The sequence below is a fragment of the Papaver somniferum genome, unplaced genomic scaffold (genome assembly GCF_003573695.1).
Source record: "Papaver somniferum cultivar HN1 unplaced genomic scaffold, ASM357369v1 unplaced-scaffold_135, whole genome shotgun sequence".
Taxonomy (NCBI): Eukaryota; Viridiplantae; Streptophyta; class Magnoliopsida; order Ranunculales; family Papaveraceae; genus Papaver; species Papaver somniferum.
This window is the reverse complement of record NW_020622713.1, coordinates 1,062,600-1,085,617: the sequence shown is the minus strand read 5'-3', so window position 1 is coordinate 1,085,617 and position 23,018 is coordinate 1,062,600. Positions and strand designations below refer to the sequence as shown.

Here is a 23,018-nt window from a genome sequence, read left to right as displayed (position 1 = left end):
ATAATTGAGTATATATATGGTCCCAAATTAAAGGATATTTCTGCCACTACCAAAGGACAATTACATCATCCATGACGTCATCCCGCGCGGTTATTGTCCACCCCTGGGACCAAACAATAATTTATAGGACCAAACATCAATATGTATTTTAAAAAAGTACCAAACAGACAATTGACTAGGTCAACAGGACCAAACTAACTCTATTAATTATTTTTAAGACTAAACGGTAGTTTCTACAATTGAAAAAGCGACCATACCTCTTTTGTAAAACCTCCGGAGTATCTGAATTATCAACTTTTAAGCAATATATTATGTCTCCCATGGTTATATCTGACTAGTATTAAGCATATTGAGCACATGTGTTGCACTTGCATTATATTTTATCTCTCAGTGTTACAAAATTAACTAGATGACCACGCAGCGGTGGGGGCCGACGATGGAACAATGGAATTATCCTTTTTTGTTTTTCGGTCAATTAACATATTTCTGTTTATTCAAATCAAGAGTGATCACAGGATCGCTACAAGAATAACAAAAACATCAAAATACAAGACAGTTAAAACCCTAGTGCAAATAAATATATCAATTACAAATAAACCGCAAAGAGAAAGAGCCATAAACTATAAAAATACACAATTATTGTCTCTGTAATGGAGAAAAATGATGGTATTATCTAGGATCAACTCCGACCATTTTCTCTGAGTTTATTCTTTCATAAGAGATGCTCATCAAAGAGAGGAGTAATTTGCTCGTAATCTTATATACAAATAAACCTATATGCCCTAAATCTCTTGGATTGAGGATAAATTCAAAAAGATACCATGTTGAATATTCGATGTTTTTGAATCGAGAATAGTAAGCCACTATTAATAATGGACTTATCCTACATCACTCTTCCTTGTAACCACATTTTTTATACATGAGTGCTAAAACAAAATAACCATAAGAAGCACTCATATATCACGTTTATTTAGAACTCTATTATTGGGGCTTGATGCTTTTGGGATTTGGGGGATTTATAGGATATCTGACATCTTTAGGGTGGATAAGGGGACCTAATTGAAATGAAAAGTCAAATATACCCTTTGATCAAAAGTAAATCAAATTTCAAAACCAAAATTAACTCACCAAACCCATTTTTTTTTTCTTCTTCTTCTTCTCAAAATCAAACAACAAAAACTATGATAAAAAAAACTCAAATTTTTTTTATCAAATCTTCATCGATTTGCAAAAATGTTTATTAAGGTTGATTCTCATGTTGGATAGACTTGTTTTGATTCTAATGTTTATGAAGGTGTTGAACCAAAAATTGAAGATTCGGTGAATGAATCTGTCCAAACACCATTAAATCCTCTAGAATGCTAAGAAATAAAAAAACTATCATTTATTTTGCCTTTAAATTGGTTTAATAGGTATGATTGAAGAATTTAGGGTTAAGGAAAACTGGTTCTGAGAGGATTACGGTGAGGAGTTCTTTACGACCTAGCCGTAAATGTGTAGCAACGGTTGGGACTCAAAGGACTCCTAACCGTAAAATAGCTATCACGGTTGGAAATTTTCTAGCCGTTAAACGTATTGTATCTGTCGAAAACAAGAAAATTTTCTTAAGACCGGCTAGGAATTCCTAACCATAATTATAGGTTCCTAGTCATTCTACTAGTTTCCTGACCGTTTTATGGATTCATGGCAAGGGTCTTCCGGATTTCCCAGCCGTCAAGTATTGTGGCGGTTGGGTTGGAAAGTTTTCCCAGCCGTCAACCTATAAACGGATGGGTTATGTATTGATTCCTAACCGTAATGGGATGAATTTTAGTGTTTCTCTATTCTTATATAATTATGTCATTTTTAGGAACGTTGGAAAGGGAAAGACCATACATTTTTCATTGAAACGAAAATGAATACATATTTCATAGCATAAACTTTAAAGAAAATATCATTATATTGCAAACATGGGTCTTAATAATAGTGGTAGAAGTCAACATAGATACTTTCTTCCAAGACATGAAAGCAACCATGAAGGTCAAACTTCTTGCCATAGACTTCCTCATAATTAGCTTCGGCCATCTCCCACTGAAAAAACAAAATAATTTTAAGTTGGTATTACTCAAAAAAAAATTGATGGGCCAATTATTGACAAACTTACTCGTTGTGCACGTGGCATATTGGGATTGCTTTCCTTTACGACTTCCATTTCGTTTTTGAAAGCTTTCAATTGTGAAAGGAGCTGCTTGAATCTTTTCTTAATGAGTTTCATCGATCTTCCATTACGATCTCTGTCTAACGCCACAAAAACAGCACGCACACGGTTCTAAAAGAATCAAAGGTTTCATCTATGTAAATGTTAACATCTTCGTGATGCTTTACTACCGTGAGCCAGGCCCTGATGATTGCAACATTCTCTTCGGTAGTGTATAAAGTAACCATGTTTCTTCATTTTCTTACAACAATTAGAGGTTGGAAGTTGTTGAGAGAGAGATAGAGAGTGTTTTTGCACAATTTCTTTGTTGGTGAAAGAGTCGTTCCTCAAAAAACTTGAAGCATTAACTCGGTGCAGTTGGAGATTTACGGCCAGGAAACATGGAACGGCTAAGCCATAGACCAATAATCGACTAGGAAAGTTTTGGGAATGTTCAGATTTACGGCCGTGTCAGGGTAACAACCTGGCCGAGAAAAAGTTTACGGCCATGAATTATGGGAAAACCAAGTTGTAAACCTGTAATCGGCTGGGAAAGCTCTGGGAATGTTCAAATTTATGGTTGTATAAGTGTAACAACACGGCCGAGAAATAGCTTAAGGCTTGGTCGTTCCATGTTACCTGGCCGTAAATCTCCAACTGCACCGAGTTAGTGCTTTGAGTTTTTTGAGGAACAAGTAGTTTTTTCAAAAAATAGTCGTTGGGTCATTCTTTGTTATAAAATAACCTTTCTCCAACAAAGAATTTGTGCAAAAACACTCTTTATCTTTCTCTCACAAACTTCCCACCTCTAATTTTTGCAAAAAAGAAGAATAAAGAAACATGGTTACTCCATACACTACCGAAGAAGATATGGCAATCGTAAGAGCGGTGCTCACGGTGAGAAAGCATGACGAAAATCAAGGCACTAACGTAGAAAAAAGTGATGATTCTCAATGGAATCGTATATTTATGGTCTTTGTTGCCATAGATGGTAATGAAAATGGAATATCAATGAACCAAATAAAGGAAAGGTTCAAGGAGATCTACCTAGAAATGGAATTTTTTAGGGTGGAATTGGCACGGGTGAAGACGATGAGTCCCGAAATGTCCCTTTTCAATAGAGTGAGTATATGCAAATGTTATTTAATCAAGTAAGTTTTGAATAAATACTAACTTAACCTTGATTTGTTTTTTTAGGAGGACTCGTCTCTTGACCGATACCAAGCTATTCGTCGCAGAGAATTTGAGCATGAGAAATGTTATTGGATCACGAGAGAGTTTATTAAGATTTTTAACCAAACTTGACTATTTAAGTGTATCACTCTATGTTTTACTTTTTGCATTTGGGTATAATTATTGAATCTAACGCGGCCTAGCCAAATTATGTAGTGGTAACATTATGAATTAATGAATGGATGTGAAAAATTTGATGAAATACGAGAACAAAATATACAAAACCAGTCGTAATTATGAGAAACGCAACCACCGGCCAGAATATCCTGCCGTAACCTGTTAAATCCCTGCCGAAAAACAAATTTCCAAACCAATATTACGGTTTGGAAACCACAAGAACCTAGCTGAGATTTTGTTTACCGTTGGGTCGTGGTCTGTTATCCAAACCGTAAATCTGAATTTTCAGTTTTTCTGTTCAAAACGACTAGGTCATTTGTGATTAAACCTGGTCGAAAATACTAAATTTTTTTGAAACTACTTGTTTTTTCCTTTAAGAAATTGAACAAACATAAAATTCAATAGGCCAATATGGTTTGTTAGTCATTGAATCGGAAAAGCATAAATATTTCTTTACATTTGGAATAAACCCTTATTCGTATTGGTCAAAATCATAAGTAATATTTTCAAAAATGCGACAGCTATCATTTTGTTCAAACTTTTTCCCATGAACTGCCTCATGTTGGCGGTGAACCCTCGACCACTATAGAAACAAATAAGTTATGTTAGATGGTGAACAACTTTAATAAACACTACACCAAATATGGGTTTTAGCAACTCAGATTCGTAATGGAAATGCAGCTGTTGCGAATTTCGCAACTGCTGTCGCTCAGTTGCTATTAGCAACTGTTTTTCTTTCACGCATGCTACTTACGCGTGTGACGCCAAACACCTGTAAACACTTTTTTTGGTCGTGCGAATTTCGCGTGTGCACACTCGTTTTAGAAAGTGAAAACTACATGGAGACCCATTCTTCGGATCTTTCCCACTGTGAAACCCACGCCCAGAAATCTGAAAGCGCGCATCCATTTTTTAGGAAAAAATTATTCTCAAACCCATATTTTATAAAATTTTGTTTCGTTCTTTTTTCTTTTTCTTCTTCATCTTCAATTCCTTTTCTTCAACAGCGCCATCAACCCATCATCCATCTTCTAATTTTGGTTCAATTCGATTCAACACTCAGCAACCCATTCATCTTGTTAACCTCCACCTATTCACAAATTCAACCATTTGATCTTCAGAGCAGATCTATCTTCTTCTTTTGAGTTCAACAGGAAACCCATAATCATCTTCATATTCAAACCACCGACCCCTTATCAACAATGTCATCTCCATCTCTCAAGAACACCGAAACCCTAACTTCAATTCCTTAATCCCATCTGTTGAGCAGCGACACAAAAATTCCTTTTTCCATTATGCTCAAACCCACACAAATTCGCACCAATCTTCACCCAATTTCAGATCTGAATTCACACCCAATGATTGCTCCATCGTTTCTCTAAGTCATGGTAACAAACTAAACATCACCGATGTTTAAACAATCAAAGTATGTTAGGTTGAACACGAAAAAAATAGACGATTTGGGTTGTAGAAAAAGATAGTTGAATCTCGTATGTGAAGAAAGTGTTCTCGTAAGCCATTGCTTATCAATTCGTTTCCTTATCTTCTTCTTTAGTTGTTGTGCTGCTGTGAATAGGAGTTATCATTCAGAAGAGAATTCAGGGTTTGGAGACGGACACAATATATTATATACGTTATGGTTGCCACGGACTTTTAAGGATGAATGCTTACAAACTATTAAAAGAGTAGAGATGAGTGGTTTGATGAAGGAAATAACTTAGTATTGAAACCAACAAAAAACAAGGTTGCATAACTTGTTATGCACCTACAATAATATCTACATAACAAGTTATGCAGTCATGAAAGTGGATGCATAACCTGTTATGCATCCGAAAATATGACTGCATAACGCATTATGCATCGAGAAAATTGTTGCATAATCTTTTATGCATCGAGAAAATGGATGCATAACCTGATATGTATTATTTAAATATGGCTGCATAACGCATTATGCACCAATTTGTTCTGTACGAACTAAAATCAACCAAAACAATGGCTACATATAACTTGTTATAGATGCATAACTTTGTTATGCAGGTACATAACTTGTTATGCAGTCGAAAAAATGGTTGCATATTTCGTTATGCATCTGCATAATGTGTTATGCATCTGCATAATGTGTTATGCATCTTTTTTGGAGGCTGCATAATGAATATGAAGTCAGTTTTCGAAAATTTTCCCTAAAACGATGATCACCTTCGATTTTTTCGTGAAAAACAAAAATTAGATATTGTTGTTTGTACTCGTTGCATAGGTCTCTTTAAAAGATTTCCAACGATGTAAAATTTGTAAAATTCCAAGGCGCGGATTTTTAGATATGTTATATCCAAGTTGCGTTGCCAATTATACCCCTGAAAAATTAGGATGCATAACGAGTTATCCCTGAAAAAACAGTATGCATAACACGTCATGCGGATGCATAAACCGTCATGCAGACAAGTTTTAATAATTTCGGATAATTATAGGTGTCACAGAAATATTTATGGGTGTCACGGTATCCAAATTTAATTGTGGGCCTGACAATGAGAATATTTTTTTTGGGTCTCCCCCTAATTTTCCTTTTAGAAAAGTGGAAAAATCCGAAGAACCCAAATTTCTCTCTCTTCCACAAACCCATCATTAAGATGGTATATATGTATAGCCCAAAATAGAAGATCTACGTTTAAGATTAGTAGTTCTGGATTGGATTTAAACCTTTACATTTTTCCCATGACTAAATTAACCTTTTATACGTGAACGACAAACAAATTTATATTTAAGTATAAGAAAACGATTTTTACGGTCAGTTACGTAACGATGTTATTTAGCATTTTTAGAGACGGGTAACTAGTAGTGATTATCTTGGAGTAATTTACGGTTAGAGAGATATTTATGCTATTTTTCTCTCTCTTGTGAGTTTCTAACTAAAACCTTGGTCTTGGCCCGTCATTACCATATTAGTGTTCTCTGATTCTCAAAAATTTGTTATTGACGGATAGTGATAAAGATTCTGCGGCCTAAGTTGAAGGAGAGGTTATTTGATATCAGATCTAATAGGAAGAAGCGACTATTCAAGAAATAATATTGATTACTACTGGAAATGTAAAGTTGTTCCATTAAAGAAGATTTTCTAACCGGAAAGGGTGAATACAGCCAGCAAATGTTAAACTAAGTTTAGATTTGGTATTCCGGTAGATTAGTCAAAAGAGAACGTACGCTTCCTTTATCTGCGAGATATCCACAATTCCAACTATGGATTGCCTTCGAAGTGAATATTTGATAACCGACATTTTCACCAATCATGATCGAGCATTACAGAGGTAAATTGGGATTTTCACTGTATGCAATTATCATCCAATTGTTAGACGTGAAAATTGCATTTATCCCGCTTATAACAAGCGAAAATTGTCATTCCCTTGCATCATTGCAATTGTCAATCACTTTGAAAACGGGAACTTTCACACTTAGTATATGTGAAAATTGCGATTTTCACGTGCTTATTAATCTGAAAACTGAGATTTTCACACTTGGTACGAGTGAAAACTTGGATTTTCAGGATTTTTTAGGATATTGTTTTTGTAAGTTTAGCCCTTTTGATTAAATTTGGATTTTTTTGTTATCTAGTTATAACTTCTATTAGGAACCAAACAAAAGATACCGATTAACTTCTATTTAGTTATTTTAATCCGACTACATCGTGAAAAAAGAATAATTCACTTTGGTATTCGAATGAAAATTTTGTTTTTCACTCTAATTATTTTTTCGACCCTCTAATATATGTTTTCACTTTTTTACCAACCGAGTGATAAGAAGCCAAGAGAGAACAACATAAAATAAGAAAAGAGAAGTATACGTTACCTAGCTAAATTGGGACTTAGACCACTTAGTTAGGGCCTATAGATTTTTTCTTCTCACATCCCAAATTATTTTAGGTATCTAAATCTTATAAAAAATACTAATTTACTTTCACGCTAACTTCTAAAACTCACTCATATAAATTCTAATCTTTCTATTTTCAGTAAATCCAAAATCAAAAAAACCTAAACCTAAGAAATCATTCCATTTCTATCATAAACTTTCCAAATTCTCAAGACCCTAATCATTTTTTTTCCATCCTCTACTCCGACGATCGTCAATCCAACCAAGAAGAAAGTAATCTCCATCAGCCCATCTTCTTATCTTATTGATTCACATCTTTAAATCATCGTTTTTGATAAATCAAAACTCTGAAAAAATCCAGAATCGGTTTTTATTGACCTACCGAATAAACCGATTCTGGATTTTTCCGACCATGAAGAGCATGCACAGTAATCGGTTTACATTAGGATTAACATTACCCGATTCTGGCTTAGAAATGAAATATGAAAATACATAGCCAGAATCGGTTTATATATGTAATGTGTATAATCCGATTAATATAGTATTTTTATCTTTCTTTCATAATCGGATTTTATACATGTACCATATAAACCGATTTATTGGTCTCTTTAGAATCGGGTTACATATATTCCTTTATGAACCGATTGTTAACTTGATTTTTATTTATTTTTTGGAGAATGGACTTCGGACACCTACCATTCTACAATCGTGATTTAACCGATGAGGATATCTTGAGGCAACCACAAAGAGTGCCGGTAAGGAACCTATACAAGTTTGCATTCGGAGCTGAAACCCGGCTTGAACAAGCCCTGGAATTGATTGATAAGCTTTCACTTGAAGAGCTTATTGAGGTCATCACCTTCGCCAGGATGAGGAGAAACATGATTTCATCTGGGAGGGAGGTCCATGCAGAAATGCAAGAAATGTGGGAACTAATGGCTGAAGTACAAGATGCTCCTGATGGTGGTGATGCTGGTGTTGGTGCTCCTGCTGATGGTGGTGATGCTGGTGTTGCTGATGGTGGTGATGCTGGTGCTGCTGCTGCTGCTCCTGCTGATGGTGGTGATGCTGGTGCCGGTGCTCCTGTTGTTTAAGTTTTTATGTTTAAGTTATAGATATTAAAAGTTTAAGGTTTTAAGGTTATTTTAAGGTTTTATATTTTGGATGATATTTGTGTTGAACTTGAAGCTTTAATTATATTTATGTGTTGCTCTATAATTCTATATTTATGTTTACAAGACTTGCTCTATAATTTGTGTTGAACATATCAATAATCGGTTTATTCGATATGTCATTAAAAACCGATTATGCAGGCCAATCTTTCTGTATGTTATAGAATCGGATCACATATGGAAATATATAAACAGATTAAAATGTCGGTGAAAATTCAAAATTTCAAATGACTCTAATCGGTTTACTTTGGTCGCAATAAAGACTGATTCCTTGTGGCATATAAACACAATCGGGTTTTATAGTCCTTCTAAAAGACCGATTATTTCAAATTATTAAACGTTTTTCAAAAAAAATAGTCGTTTGGGACTTTCTCTATAAATAGAGACCTCACCCTTGGACCCCATTTGCCCCAAAATTGATCATTTTATTCCATATCACTCCATATACTCCACAACTACTCATTTCATACATATACATACAAGAAATGTCATCATTCGACTCCACAGAATATTTGGCAATCACGAAAGCATGGTATGCGAAAAATCGGCTTAGACGTCAATCCTCCGAAAGAGAGGATTCAATAACCTTTTGGGTTAAAGTACACAACAAATTTATCCAAGAATTTGGAAATCCTAATGCAAGAAGTGTTCAAGCCATCCATGAAAGACACATAGTCATTGAAAATGCGATACTTGCTTTTTTAGCTCTCCAACCTCCGATTTTTAATGCTCGCCCCTTCACCTTGTCCATTGCACAATTTGTAAGTAATTTTTATAGTTTTTTGTACGTACCCCATGTTGTGTTATCTTCCAACGAAACTACACTAACAAATGTAAGCTTGTTTTTGTGTTTTTGTAGCACGAAGTCGTGAAAGCGCGCTACTTGGAAATAAAGGGGGAGGCATTCGCATTCGATGCAAGCTATCACTTCTTGGAAGATAGAATCCCGGAGGATAACCCGGACTACTTGGATGCGGTATCGTCTTCGTCGGAGGAAGATTGATGGCTTTAGAAGTTTTTGTAAAGGTTTTGTGGGTAGACCTCTATGTAAACCCTCACGAGACTATAACTCGTCCACTAGGGTCGCCTAGGGGTTTAAAGGCTTGATGCATGTGCTAAATGCATCCTACACTAACAATGCGATGAATGAAAATTGGTAATGAAAGGAAACAATCGGTTTATATGAGTTACAAGAAAATCCGATTTTCATAATCGGTTTATAAAACATGTCAAAGTAAACCGATTCTGGATGTCCTCTGGTAATTCTAAACACCAATCTGGAATCGGTTTACAAGTGAATGAACGTAAACCGATTCTGTGTAACTTTTACGAAAACAAAAATCAAAATGTTGATGTTTTGATGAACTCTCTAACATTAGTTAATCTCACATCCAAAACAAAATTAACCCCTAATATGATTAATTAGTGTTAATTAATCAGGGGTAAAATAAGTAGTTTGGTAATTATTTTGATAAGGGGTGGTGTGAAGTGATTTCCAGTGACCTTTTTTTTCATCTAGCTATAGGCCCCAATTAAGTCATATAGGCCCCAATTTAGCCAGGATACGCTAGGAGACATTTTATGGAGATTATCGGCAGAGATAAAATAGGAAATAAAAGACGAAAAATAATTCAACCAATACATCTTCTGGGGAGATATTTTAGCGATTGAATAGCTGCCATTTTTAAGAGAAATTTACAATTAATTCAAAAATAATTTTAGATTTAATAAGGCCTATTCCTATGCACATGCCAAAAGAATGGTGTTTGGCATACCATGTGGCATGGCAAACCATCTGCGCCACTATGGGAAAACCACGGAGCAAACCATCTGGAGATATTGTTAATATCGCTCGAAATTGACTCCATCGCTGACGTTATAATCAATATCGCTACCGTTCGAATTTCTGACGCCTATAAATACTGCACCTATCTTCTCAACTCTTCTCAATTCTTCTTCTCAAAACCACTGATTTTCTTAAACTTCTGTTCTAAACTTAAACGTTTATCTTTTAATTTTTGTAAACAAATATGGAGAGAACAAAAAGAAACATAAAAGCGAAAGGATGTACTAGTACCCCAGGAAGTGGAGTAAGTTTTGTTGTGGATACAAATTATGAGTTTAATAATGTTAGACAAGTAGCCGGTGAAGGTATATTCTCTAATCACCTTTCTGATCATGAGGAGCGATCTAACTCGATAACTCTAAGAGGTGGATGGACTGAGTTACGTAAAAATTTTCAATTACTTACCCCTGTTGTTCAAGCGAGAGTTAGAAGGTATCCTTGGCGACAGCTATATCAAATACAACCTAGAAACCACATGACTCAAGGTGTTCAACTTATATTAGAACGATGGCGGAAGACTATAAACACGTTATTTTTCAAGGACTTTGAATGCGGTAAGTCAGTCTTTTCTAGTAATTTAATTTTTAGATTATGTGTTTTGTTTCATAAAAATCAACAAATGAATAATTATTTTTAATAGGAGTTACACCGATAGATTTATACATGTTATCGGGAATTCCATGCCAAGGAAACTTACTACCATTTAACAGACTAAATTGGTTATAAGACAGTAGGTGGAAACAAAGACTTCCTTTATATTCAAATGAATTAGAAGGAAATAATTGATATAGACAAATAAAAGCACATGGGCTAAAGGTGGCTGGGTTGAAAATTTTTTTCCAGCGTTATGCTATGAAAATGAATGAAAACAGGGCAGCTGGTAATGAATATTTGATCCCCGACCATTATGAGGAGCTAGAACTTCTGTTTGTATTGTGAACACTAGGCCAATGTCTGTTTCCAAATGCTAACTCAGTAGTTTTAATTGGGTTTCTCGAAGCATTAGAAGATTTAGAGCAAGCACCAACATATGATTGGGGGTCTGCGATTTTATCAAAGATTTACATGGCCCTCGGTGATAGCTCGACGTGTGGTAAAGATAGTTTTAATGCTTTTGGGGGAGTTCTAGAGGTAAGAAAAAATATTTTTCACATTATGTATTTATTTGTCATTTTCATATGGAAAACTTATTAACCTGCTGAATGTTATTATTTTCAGTATTGGTGGTATACATATTTTTTGTTTCGGAACCTTATCTTAAGAATCATACCAATGTATTTCCGATCATACGGAAGTATGACTCCGAGTAGTGGGAAGCTGCACAGATCGAAAATGGTCAACATGCTGCTATTGTTCGTAATGACTCCTACACGTATGTTTAGTCATTTGCAAACTGACATAATGACTCCAGGTGGTGGTGTGAACATGGAAGTATTTAGGCAAACGAATCTTTATACCCCAATTTCCTCAACCTCATCATCATTTCAACCATTCCAGCAACAATATCAACAACACGTATTTCAAGATTTGTATCGTGTTCTCATACCCCCTCATCCCATTGCTTATCAAGGTTATGGTGATTCTGATGAGACTCAAGCACCAAGTGAGTCTCAAACCGGAACCATAACTAATTTGTTGAACAACTCTATGAATCCAGAAAATGCAGAAAATTGGATCTTTGGTCAGGGAGGAAATGGACAAGGAAATGAGTAGTTTAAATGTAATCTTTTAGTTGAAATGTGAAATGTAATTTTGTTTCTTTAAATTAATGGAAACTATCTTTTAGATTAATAATTAATAGAAACTATCTTTTAAATTAATATTCAAATTGAAACTAGTTTTACATTTCATTAAAAATTAACCTTGATTGCATAACACGATACTTAATAATTTGAATCCCTGCACATGAATTTGAGAAACATCTTCCTCTGGAGTAAAATCCACTTCGGTTATACGAGCACTAGCCATGGTGAAATGAATTTGAAATTGGGTTGGAATTGGGTATTTATAGGGGGGGAGAATGGTAGCCGTTAGATGAATATCTTATGAGAGATTATCATAGTAGCGAGCGACAGCTTGACTATCGCTGTCGATTTAATGACCATCGAGAGATAAATTGACCATTGAGTGACCGAGACTCTATCGCTCGATGGAAACTCTGTCGTGTATGCCTATATGCCAGGAAAAACATATTGGCATATGAGTTTGGCAGTTTGGCATACCCATAGTGGGTGCATATATGCCAAATATCATGTTTTGGCATGTGCATAGGAATACCTAAGTTGGTTAAAGGTTATTTGGTTGATCAAACTCATATTATTATTAATTATGGATTCTTAATAGGAATATATACAGTTACAGGCCTGTTCTGGACCCTCGTTTTCAAATCTAAGCCTCTTTTTTATTTCTTACGAATCTAAGCCTATCAAACGGATTCCATTCAAAACCGTTATCTCAGTCAATTTTTCGTGTTGACTAGTCAATATCTCGTATACAGATATCTCATGAAAGTGTTAATATTACTAAACTGCCCTTTCTGGAGAGTGTCAATACCATAGTAAATCTCGCCCACATATATCGATCTGAAAGCCTAATCTAAAATAGATGAAATCTCAAAGATAATTGAACGGTTACGATGGACATCCATGGCAACTAACGTCACACGTGTCTGTCTCAGAACCAGTAATCTAAGGTATCCAGATCTCAGAGAAATTGGACGGTGTAGATGCTTAGATGGTTAGATGATAACCCATCTAATAGCAGAAGAGAGAGATTTATTTTCATTTTCTTCTTCTCTCTGGTTCTCTCTGGTTCACCTAAATCAATTTTTTGATTGATTGTTAACGTAGAGTTTGAGACGATTTCAGAGAAAGATAGTGGTAGTTGTATAACGCCTGGAGGATGTTGAAGATGAGCTGCAAAAGGGGTTTTGATTGTGGTTGCAATATGAGAAATGGATGAGTTTCAGTAGATTTGAGAGATGGTGATGAAATACAAGCAGTTGATCGTGGATTTGAGGTGGGTTTTAGTCGAATTTGCAATCTGACTCTAGTTGGACATGTTACAAAGAAACTAGGGTTGTTTGGTTATCTGCATTTAAGATGAAATTGATGAAGAATCAAAATGATTTTTCATGATGGGTTTGCTAATTGAGAGTTCGTAGAGGAAATTCAAGGGTTGATTAGATGAGAAAATAGAGTTGTCGTTGTCTATCGACATCTGAGCTTGAGTTGCTGCCAGAAAATCAATGAACGAGACTGTTCTCTGTTGCTCTTGTTGGATGAATTCAGAAGTTAGCAAGGGGAAACAAAAGTAGCCCAAGATTGTGGTGTTTGCTGTGACTAATTTGGTTGGATTTGAAGCTGTAAAGATTAGTTGAATGGATGAAGAACTAAAGTTGTTACTGACCATTTTCATGGGAATTTTTGAAGGGGTATACTGCAGTGCTAGTGTCTTTGAATGATTATATGATTGTGGTTTATGATGAATGTGAAATTGAAGGTTGAAGGCGACTCATACAACATCAAAAAGGGGATATATTTTCATTACCAGATTTATTCACACCATGTGTTCGTTTAAGATCCTGACCGACTAATGCTTGAACCAAGCTTTGTGGCTGTTTTGCATGGAATTTGGTGGATTGTTTTGCAGGGTTTGAACTAGATTTGTATGTATGGTAGATGGGTTTGAGGCGAATTTTGAAGCTCAAAAGGGAAGTCTGTAGATGTGTGTTACTGCCAGGTTTAATGGTCGTGTATGGAGAGAATGGTTTTAGTGATGATGCTCAAAGGGAAGTCTGTAGAATTTCGCTTGAACTGATGCAGATTTTGTTTCGTATCTTCCAAGAATGAATCTATATAGTGTTATTAATGATGAGTAATGATGTGGTGATAGTTTGAAGTGATTTGAGGTATTTTCATTTGAATTCAATACACAATTTTCTGTTTTTATGTGAATTTTGTAGGTGTGCCCATAGTGCTTGATAATTTGTTGGATAAAATTGATTTTGGCATCTTTTATCCTTTTAATGGTACTCTTTATGTTGGTTCAAAATCTAAGTTTTGCTAGAATTTGTGTTTCATTTGTTGAGGAAGACTAATGAAATAGGTTTTATGAAATAAGATAGCTTTTTGTATGTAAAACAAAGCACTTCTATTCATGGAGTGCCACGTATGAAGTGTCATGTGGCTGAATCGATGATGTGTACAGTGTCGACGAGGCATTCAGATTCCACGTGTACAGAGTCAACCCTTCTAGTTGGGTTACAATTGCCATTGAAAGGACTAATAAGTCTTTTTAGGTGCACTTAACGGTGCTAACTTTCCATCCATTTTTTTTGGGTCAAATAAGGCCTAGTTTTGTAAGAAATAAAAAAAGAGGCTTAATATTGTAAACCATAAAAAAAACGGACCTGGATTTGTAAAAAGCCCTTCTTAATATATACTACAATCTTATTGATGGATTTGTGATAAACAAAATATATGAATTGGGCTAGAAGTAAATTTTCCCTTTTAGAAAGAACCATCATTTGGGGCATACCCAAAAATTTTGGGGCATATTGAATAAGACAAAACCAGGATGCTAAATAGTGTTTCTGTAGTGCCCCTTATTTAGCCATTTTTCATAATGGCAAAAATGCCCTCATTATTTATATTTTTTAAATTAAAATTAAAATTTTATTTTTTCACTTTTTTTTTTATTTTTTTATGTTAAATGTTTTTTATTTACGAACCTAAGTTCAGCTGACAAGTGATACGCCGAACCTAGGTTTTTTTCAAAAATACGTAGGTTCGGCTGATACTATGTCAGCCGAACTTGTGTTTTGTGAAATATACCTAGATTCGGCAGATTCGATAAAAAAAATAGGACATCCGAACTTAGTATTATTCTTCATAAAGTGAAGTTCGGCTAACATCTTCGTGCTTAATTATCAGCCGAACTGTTCATCGACACTTTCAAGATGAAAAAAATGAGAAGTTCGGTTGATATTTGATTTTATTATTAGCCGAAATTTGCTTTGTAATTGTCGTAAAAAAGAATACACGAAATAAAAAAAAATTCAAAAAATTCAAAAAAAAAGAAAAATTAATTAAAAAAAAAACTAGTTAAAATTAATATTAAAAATTAATTAATCAAGGATATCTAAGTAACTTAACCACTCATTAGACACCCCTTATCACCTCACACTAGTTAGGGTCATCCACATGTATGCCCCAAAATTTTTGGGTATGCCTGATGGTTCTTTAGAAAAACCCTCTCAGTTCATTTCATCCACTCGTCCTCTCTCTCACTCTCTCTACTTTGATACCTTCTTCCTCTCTTATCAGTGGTGACTAAAATCCTGAGCCGATACCACCACTACCTTCTTCTTCTTCTCCTGCTTCTTAAACCTTGATCTCTTGTTTTATACTACAGATGAAAACCTAGATCCAGTATTTATATTCATTATCTAGGGTTTCAAGATATATCTACAAAGTGATACAGCAACCCTGGTAAGGTCTTCTGTATATTTTATAATCATCATCGTTGTCGTCTTCAGAAGATGGAAGTAGCTGCTAATCTGAGGGGGGTTAATTTGATTTCCATAATTTCTATAATTGGTCAGTCATTTATCTTGTGGGGTTTTAGGGTTTGGGGTTTTGTTTGCGTGAATTTCATAGAAAAGTTCACAAATTCTTTTCAGATTGTTATATTTTTGGGTATACATTTTGGTTTGATTGCCCTAATTTGAGTTATCTCATTACTTTGTCCTTTTCTAGGATTGCAAGGAAGTTGCAAGGATTAGGGATTCAATGAGATTGTTTGGAGAAGAGGAGCCAGTATTGCGTCTTCTTACATTGATGAAGGATGCAATCAGGAATGAGAAGTTTGAGGTACACAATTATTCTGACCCCTTCAGATTCTATTGTTCCATTTTGTTTTCAACTACTCCCTCCGTCCCTAATTAGATGACCTACTTGGTTTTAAGTTTTATCCCATAAATAGATGACCTATTTTTGTTACTATAAGAAATATATATAATTTGATAGTTATGTTTATATTCGTTACGTAGGTGTTTTAAAATGCTTTTCAACGGTATAAAGTTTACGAAAAACCGTGATATAGTTTAAGAGATAAATCATTTGATCTACGTCAATTTCTATATCTTCATCATGTTTTCTTACCGTCGCCCATGCTCTAACAATCGCAGTATCTTCTTCATTGGTGTAGGGAGTCACATAGTATTTTTACTTTTTTTTTTTTGATGAGAAATAGATGAGAATGAATATGAGAGCTTTACAACTAGAATTTGTGTGAGAAAAAAAAAAGATAAAATGTTCTCCTTTTATAGGGTTTAATGACATAACGTCTTTATTTTTTTGAAACTACCCGTTTAGTTTAAAAATAGAAGTCGAATGTTCAGGCACAAAAACGGCTGGGTATCCCAGCCGTTTACTACGTTTACGGTTGGGTTTGCAGCCGTGATTGAGACAAGGGTGGCTCTGGATAAGTATTCGGAAGGAGTTCATATTAACCCAGCCGTAAATATTGGTTATAGCCAGGAGTTCTTAAATGTTGAATTGTAAATCTTTATAGTGACTTGGAAAAGAACTTTTCCAGGCGATTGTTGTGTATTACTGATGGGACGGCAACATTTTCCCGGCCGTAACCTATAAAAAACCCCAGGTAATTGCATAATCTACTTTTATCATATGTTTTATCTAATTGAATCATATGCAATAGATTATGCACGTACGAACATACGTCTAAGACAATCAATGTGTGGTGTCATGGTTCAAACCTTCAATCTAGTCCCTATAATTATAAGTTTGTGATACACTAGTGATGACTGATGAGAAAATACGAAACAGAAGGAGCATGAACATGGGATGTTGATTATTCTAAGATAAAAACTAAAAGCATGCAAGATGAAAATCGTTGGAAATAACTTGTATACTCACAATATATGCTATATCAAACCCTAATTATCCTCCTCGAACACAAGAATACATTCTCACAAGAAGTTTTATAGTACTTCAAATCCTTAAATAATTCTTTATCATCTCTGAATTCTTTGTCCACAGAGGTATACCTTAAAAAGATCAAAAAGAATTTGTAATATGTACGTGTACCTAGGAAAAATACATAAATACGCACAATAAACATCAAAATGTACTTATAGGAAATACAAACACTAGTTAAATTTTGTTTTACTTTCACATGTATGGATACCTATAACCCTAAACTCTAATTTTCGCAATAAACCGCAATAAGCTTTCTTTATAAAGGAAGAACCACGGGGAAACAACTCCTTGCGCTACTCCCATAACATTTTAATCTAGCCTATGCTAGAATGATTACAAAATTTTGATAATAATAAGATTTAATTGCTTCATTTATCTTAAATTTCCAAATAGCTGAAGATTATTTACAATAATATAAACTTTTTTCATATTGAATGATTGATTTATGAGATAGATATAATTTATATTTTCATTATTAGATGTGAAGATAATATCTAAATTTTCTATTTATATAGATACATCATAGTTCTTCGTGTTGGGCTGGTTGTTTGGGTTAGAAATACTTGTGTCCATGCTTGCCCAAATTTAACTCGGATTTATAAAAAATTTGCCCAAAGTTTTGATGTACGTTGTTCATGCCCGCCCAACGTTCGGGTTGGGCATGGGTTGGGTGGTTTAACCCAACCCAAGTCCCACCCCTATTTTGGAGGGGGGCAATGATTACTAAGGCTATCTTGTTTACACTTATAACGGGTTTCTTAAAGTACAGAAATGACTAACCTATCCTTTTATCTATTCTAAATCATTAATAAAATTAAAATTATTCCCATCACCTACCGTTACTCGTCGTCTCACTGAATTTGAAAAAATAAATAAATCATATTTTGTTCTCTTTTCCTCATAAACCCATTACATTTAATTTGTTTTTGATTGTAAAATTTGAGTAGTAATCATCAAAATACGGTGAAGATGGAAGATATAAATAGTAGTTCGGTTAAGAGACATTTTAAAATATCATAGCTTTACTAACCAAACTTCTGTAGATGAAGAACTTGAAGAAAACGTCCGCTAAGAAAAAATTTGTTCCCAACTGAACTTATGAGTTCGGTTGACTCGCGAACTTTTTTTCTTAACCGAACTCCTCTCTGTATATGTAAATATTGGGTATGGTTGAGTCGTATTTCTTAACCAAACTCGTCTCTGTATAACCAAAATAGACTTACCGAATGGATACTTTTCTGCATGTTCATTTTGTCTTGCAAACACGAATATGGTTACATTTCCGCTAGTGCTCAACTTCGGCCATTATATGCATAGAACATTAGTACTGTTTAATGTGTGTACCTAATAGTGTTACTGTAAGGCCCGTCCCAATTTTTTTAGGGTACTTGTGTCATTTTAATCTCGAGGCTAAAATAGTCATTTTTGCTTTATAGGGTATTTTGGTAATTTATGTTTTTTTTTTTGGGTAACAAAATTCAGAAGGTGGCAAATTAAAAACAGTGCGCTTATAGGCACTGTTGCCACTTAGCTCGTTAGTAAAGGTTAGGATTTAAATAGCTAAGCATGTGCTAGGTTAATTAAAAGAGGAAAAAGTCTAACTGTTAGATAATGTCAAGCAAAAGTGGGAGAAGTTCTCCTCCAGTGAAACGTGTCTTTGACAACAAAATTTTCTTTCTTGTTAGTTGCAATTTGTGCTCTCGCTACATGTCACACTATGATTGGTTCTTGGCCTTAATTAGTTAGGTATTTAGGGAACTTGGACCGGGTTGATAATTTGAGCGTCCTAATTTAGGCCGGTTGAAAATCTTGATACGTATATATTATGCTTGCTTTATCTTTTTAGGTTTTAGTATTTAGGGTTAGTCCTTTCTTAGCCGCACAAGAGGAAAAAAAAAAAGAAAAAAAAAAGAAAAAAAAAACAGAAACCTAGTATTTGGAACGGATTTGGAAAAGCTTGGAGTTTTATTTTCTTGAGTTGTTTGGGTTGCAATCTGAGGTAGGCGCAACACAATCAAAAACCTTCTTTTTATTTAAGTTTCTTTTAATTAATTTTATTTTGTAAGTTTTGATTCATATATGAATGATAATCGATGTTGTGAGTATGATTATGTATGTTGGGCTGCGGTCCATAGATTGTGATTCTTAAAAACAACTATGATGAGATACGAGATATCCTTGGGAACGGTTTTGTTTCCTAAACCCACGTGGGGCTCCCTGGGGCGAGCGGATTTGATGTGATTGATTTGATTGTCCTTATGGATGTGGTGTTTCCATGTAATTGTGATGCTATTAACCATGCTAGTTGTTTTAAAAAGAATTGAAAATGTTTGATAAAATGTTTCGTTGCTTCTTTTCCTACTGGGTGTCACAACTCACGTCGTTTAATGACAAAAAAAATTCCAGATTTTATGGCACCACAAGGAGTTAATGGCGGAAAAGCGTAGAGATCGGTTTTGGTGCTATTATTAGTAGTTTGCATAGGATTTATGATTGGGATTGTAAAAAAAATATCATCAACTCTTTTAGATGATTTAATTAGTTATTCATTGGTTATTAAAGCTTTAAAGATTATTGGGTTAATGTATAACCAAAGAAAACAATGCTTTGTTTAGACTACTCTATTTGATTGAATAATGGAAATTTTTGGATCATGTCAGTTTGACTGTCTATCATGATTATTATATAATACGTTTTTGTCTCATTTTTTTTATGTTACATGTAAAAATCTCTCAATATGTACATATAAAAATTTCATAATTTTCTGAGTTCCAGAAGTATTTTTAAATCAATTGTTTTCACTGTACAAGGATCAGACGTTTTCTGTCAGATTCAATTTTACTGAAGTTGTCTATTTTTTTTAAATATTCTATGTCATGTTTTAGCCTTTAGAGTCTACTGAAAACTCAAATATGGTTCTTTTATCTTTTCATAATGATCGACCAAAGAAAATTTGAAGTTGTGAGTGAATTGATATGATTTTTCTAAAACGAATCGTCACTGTTGTACGTTTCTGCAGTACTGGTCAACTACTCGTTTGACTATGGTCAAAAGGTATTTAAGATAAACTAAAAATCCTAGAAATTTTATTACTGGAAAGGCAATAAGTTACGATTCAGAATATATAATTATAATAATTTATGGATTCGTATAGGACTCAGTAAAAATTATTTGAGTGACCTGGCGTCAGTTTCTGTTTTATGAATCTTTCTTAAAAACGTAATTATTTTGGATTTAATCTGGAACTTTTAACGGTGAAATTAATTTTTCTGATAAAGTATATTTCTTTAGGGTTCATGTAAATTAAAAATCACGTCAAATTAACGGTTAGATGTTCCGAAAAGAATTTTTATGTATCCGCTGCAACAGAATTTCTGAATTAAACATAAATAAAGATTAAACAAAGAATTAGTCGTTTGGACTTGGGCCAAGTATGGAAGTCAGGGCCTGATATTTAAGGTAGCATTTTGGATTTTTGGTTTTGGATTTGGGTTGAAATCCAGGCCCGAAATTTGGGTTGTTACAGTTTGGTATCAGAGCTAGTCTGATCCTTTGGGCAGGCTAGTTTCTGAATAAGTCGGTACGTCTATATGCTTAAATGTGAAATTGTTCGTGTATCTGTTGATTGTTGTTGTTTGAATGCGTAATAGGTTACACTTCTTTTGCATAGATAATTCTCTCGTTGTTACTTATAATTTAATGTCCTTCAATCAGGACATTTCTCGTCGTACGAATGGTTTAGCCGTCTCACATGATGAGGGTTTCGGTGAGGTTGTTCGTGCTTTGAATGCTGTTGCTCAAGCGATGCAACAACAAGTGAATCTTAATCAGAATGCACCTCCTCCCCCTCCACCACCTAATCAACGAGCTTTGTTAGTTAGAAGGTTTAGTGAACAAAAGCCCGATTCCTTTAAAGGTAGTCCTGATCCACTGGTCGCTGAAGATTGGATAGATAAGATTGAGAAAATATTCACCCTATTAGGCGTGAATGACGAGGATAAGCTGGATCTTGCTGTTTTTAAGCTTGAGGGTGAGGCCACTCGCTGGTGGGACTTGACTCGTCGTTCTAGGAATGACGGTCTGTTTACCTGGGTAGAATTTCGACTCGCCTTCCTAAATAAGTACTTTCCACAAACTGCACGAAACCAACGCATGATCGAGTTTATGCAGTTGACTCAGAGAAATATGACCGTAGCACAGTACCAAGCCAAGTTTGAAGAACTTTCTCGTTTTGCTATTCATCTGGTGGAGAATGAAGAGCTGGAGGCTTTTAAGTTTCAGGAGGGACTTAGACCTTCAATTAAGGGTAGGTTGTCTATTTTGAAGATTACCTCTTATAATGAGATAGTGGAAAGAGCGATGATTGCTGAGAGAGACATTGAGGAGGCAAATCGAATTAGAGAACGTCACAATGGGGATAAGAACAAGAATAAAAATAACAACCACCCATACCAGAAGAAAGGAAATGGACCGAATATGGAGCTTCCTGCACCTTCGTGTTATCATTGCAAGCAACCTGGACATTTTAAGAGGAACTGTCCTGCACTTATTTCTCATAGGAACCAACAACCCTTTATACCTCAGAACCAACGTCAAGGTTATCAGCAGAACCGTCCTCAGAACAATCCACCACAATACCAAGCTCGACAGCCCCCTCAGCAACCTAAGGCGTTCAACATTGCTCATGTTGGTCAGGATCCGGATAACTCAGTTGTTGAAGGTACATTCTTAGTTTACAATTCTTGGGCTAAGATATTGTTTGATACTGGTGCTACTCATTCGTTTATTGCTTCTTCGTTTGTTTTGTCTTTGGGTTTGAAAACTTAATTACTTGATGGGTACTTAGGCGTAGCTAGTTGGCAGGCCCGGATTGGTGTATAAAATGCAGAGCAAAGATAAAGATGGCAGGGCCTGCGGTTATACCGCAAGTGTACGGTGTCGATTGTAGTATGTGTGTGCAAATACGGGTCATTCCACAGGGACTAGGGTGTGTGTTGAAATCTTCCTAAGCTAAAGTTATCTAAACAAGTAACTAAGTGGCAGTGAGATAGTGAACCAAGGAATAACTGTGAAACAATGGCATTGAGCCAAAGGCAGTGAACTAGTGTAGTGAATAAAAGAAGATGAAAGTAAACAGTTGTGGGAACACTACTAGGGTTTTTGAATCCACCACCTAATCTTAGCTAAGTAATTCAGTTACGGTGATTTTCTTGTCCCTTGTAATGGATGTTGGACAAGATACAAGTCTGCCATTTATCCAGGGTGATCTGAAGATGGATAAATAATCACAATTGAAGTGTTTATCCTAAGCATTAATTGTATGATTAAAGCACAACTAATCAAATAATAAATCTATTCATTTAAGCTTGAATTGCAGCACAGCAACATAGAAGTATTCCAACTACCTAGGTTGCATATAACAAACAAGGTGAAAGTAATATGTTGTAGTACAAAGATTAAATCTACCCTTAAGCAATTAAGCACAGCAAGAACACTTCCATGAACATGAATCAAATTAGCAGAAGATTAAGGGTTTCATCTCCACCCCAGCAAACCAAATTAGAACATGCTGAACATAATTAACATTTGAAATTGAAATTAACTAAATTAAG

At 34.9% G+C, this 23,018-nt stretch overlaps 1 protein-coding gene and 1 long non-coding RNA gene across 2 annotated transcripts; both read left to right on the top strand.

Moving 5' to 3' along the window:
- The first annotated feature begins 15,696 nt into the window (after nucleotides 1-15,696).
- Nucleotides 15,697-19,842, top strand: LOC113333957. The gene is made up of 3 exons (XR_003352466.1): nucleotides 15,697-16,002; nucleotides 16,162-16,275; nucleotides 19,813-19,842. It is a non-coding gene; the product is annotated as an uncharacterized LOC113333957 (long non-coding RNA).
- Nucleotides 19,843-21,105: 1,263 nt separating this feature from the next.
- LOC113334264 lies at nucleotides 21,106-22,233 on the top strand. Its single transcript, XM_026580599.1, has one exon. The coding sequence runs from the start codon at nucleotides 21,106-21,108 to the stop codon at nucleotides 22,231-22,233; it is 1,128 nt and encodes a 375-aa protein (XP_026436384.1).
- Nucleotides 22,234-23,018: the final 785 nt, after the last annotated feature.

Excerpts from the sequence above, each read along its gene's own strand:
- LOC113334264 (XM_026580599.1), top strand. The coding sequence starts at position 21,106 with ATGTCCTTCAATCAGGACATTTCTCGTCGTACGAATGGTTTAGCCGTC.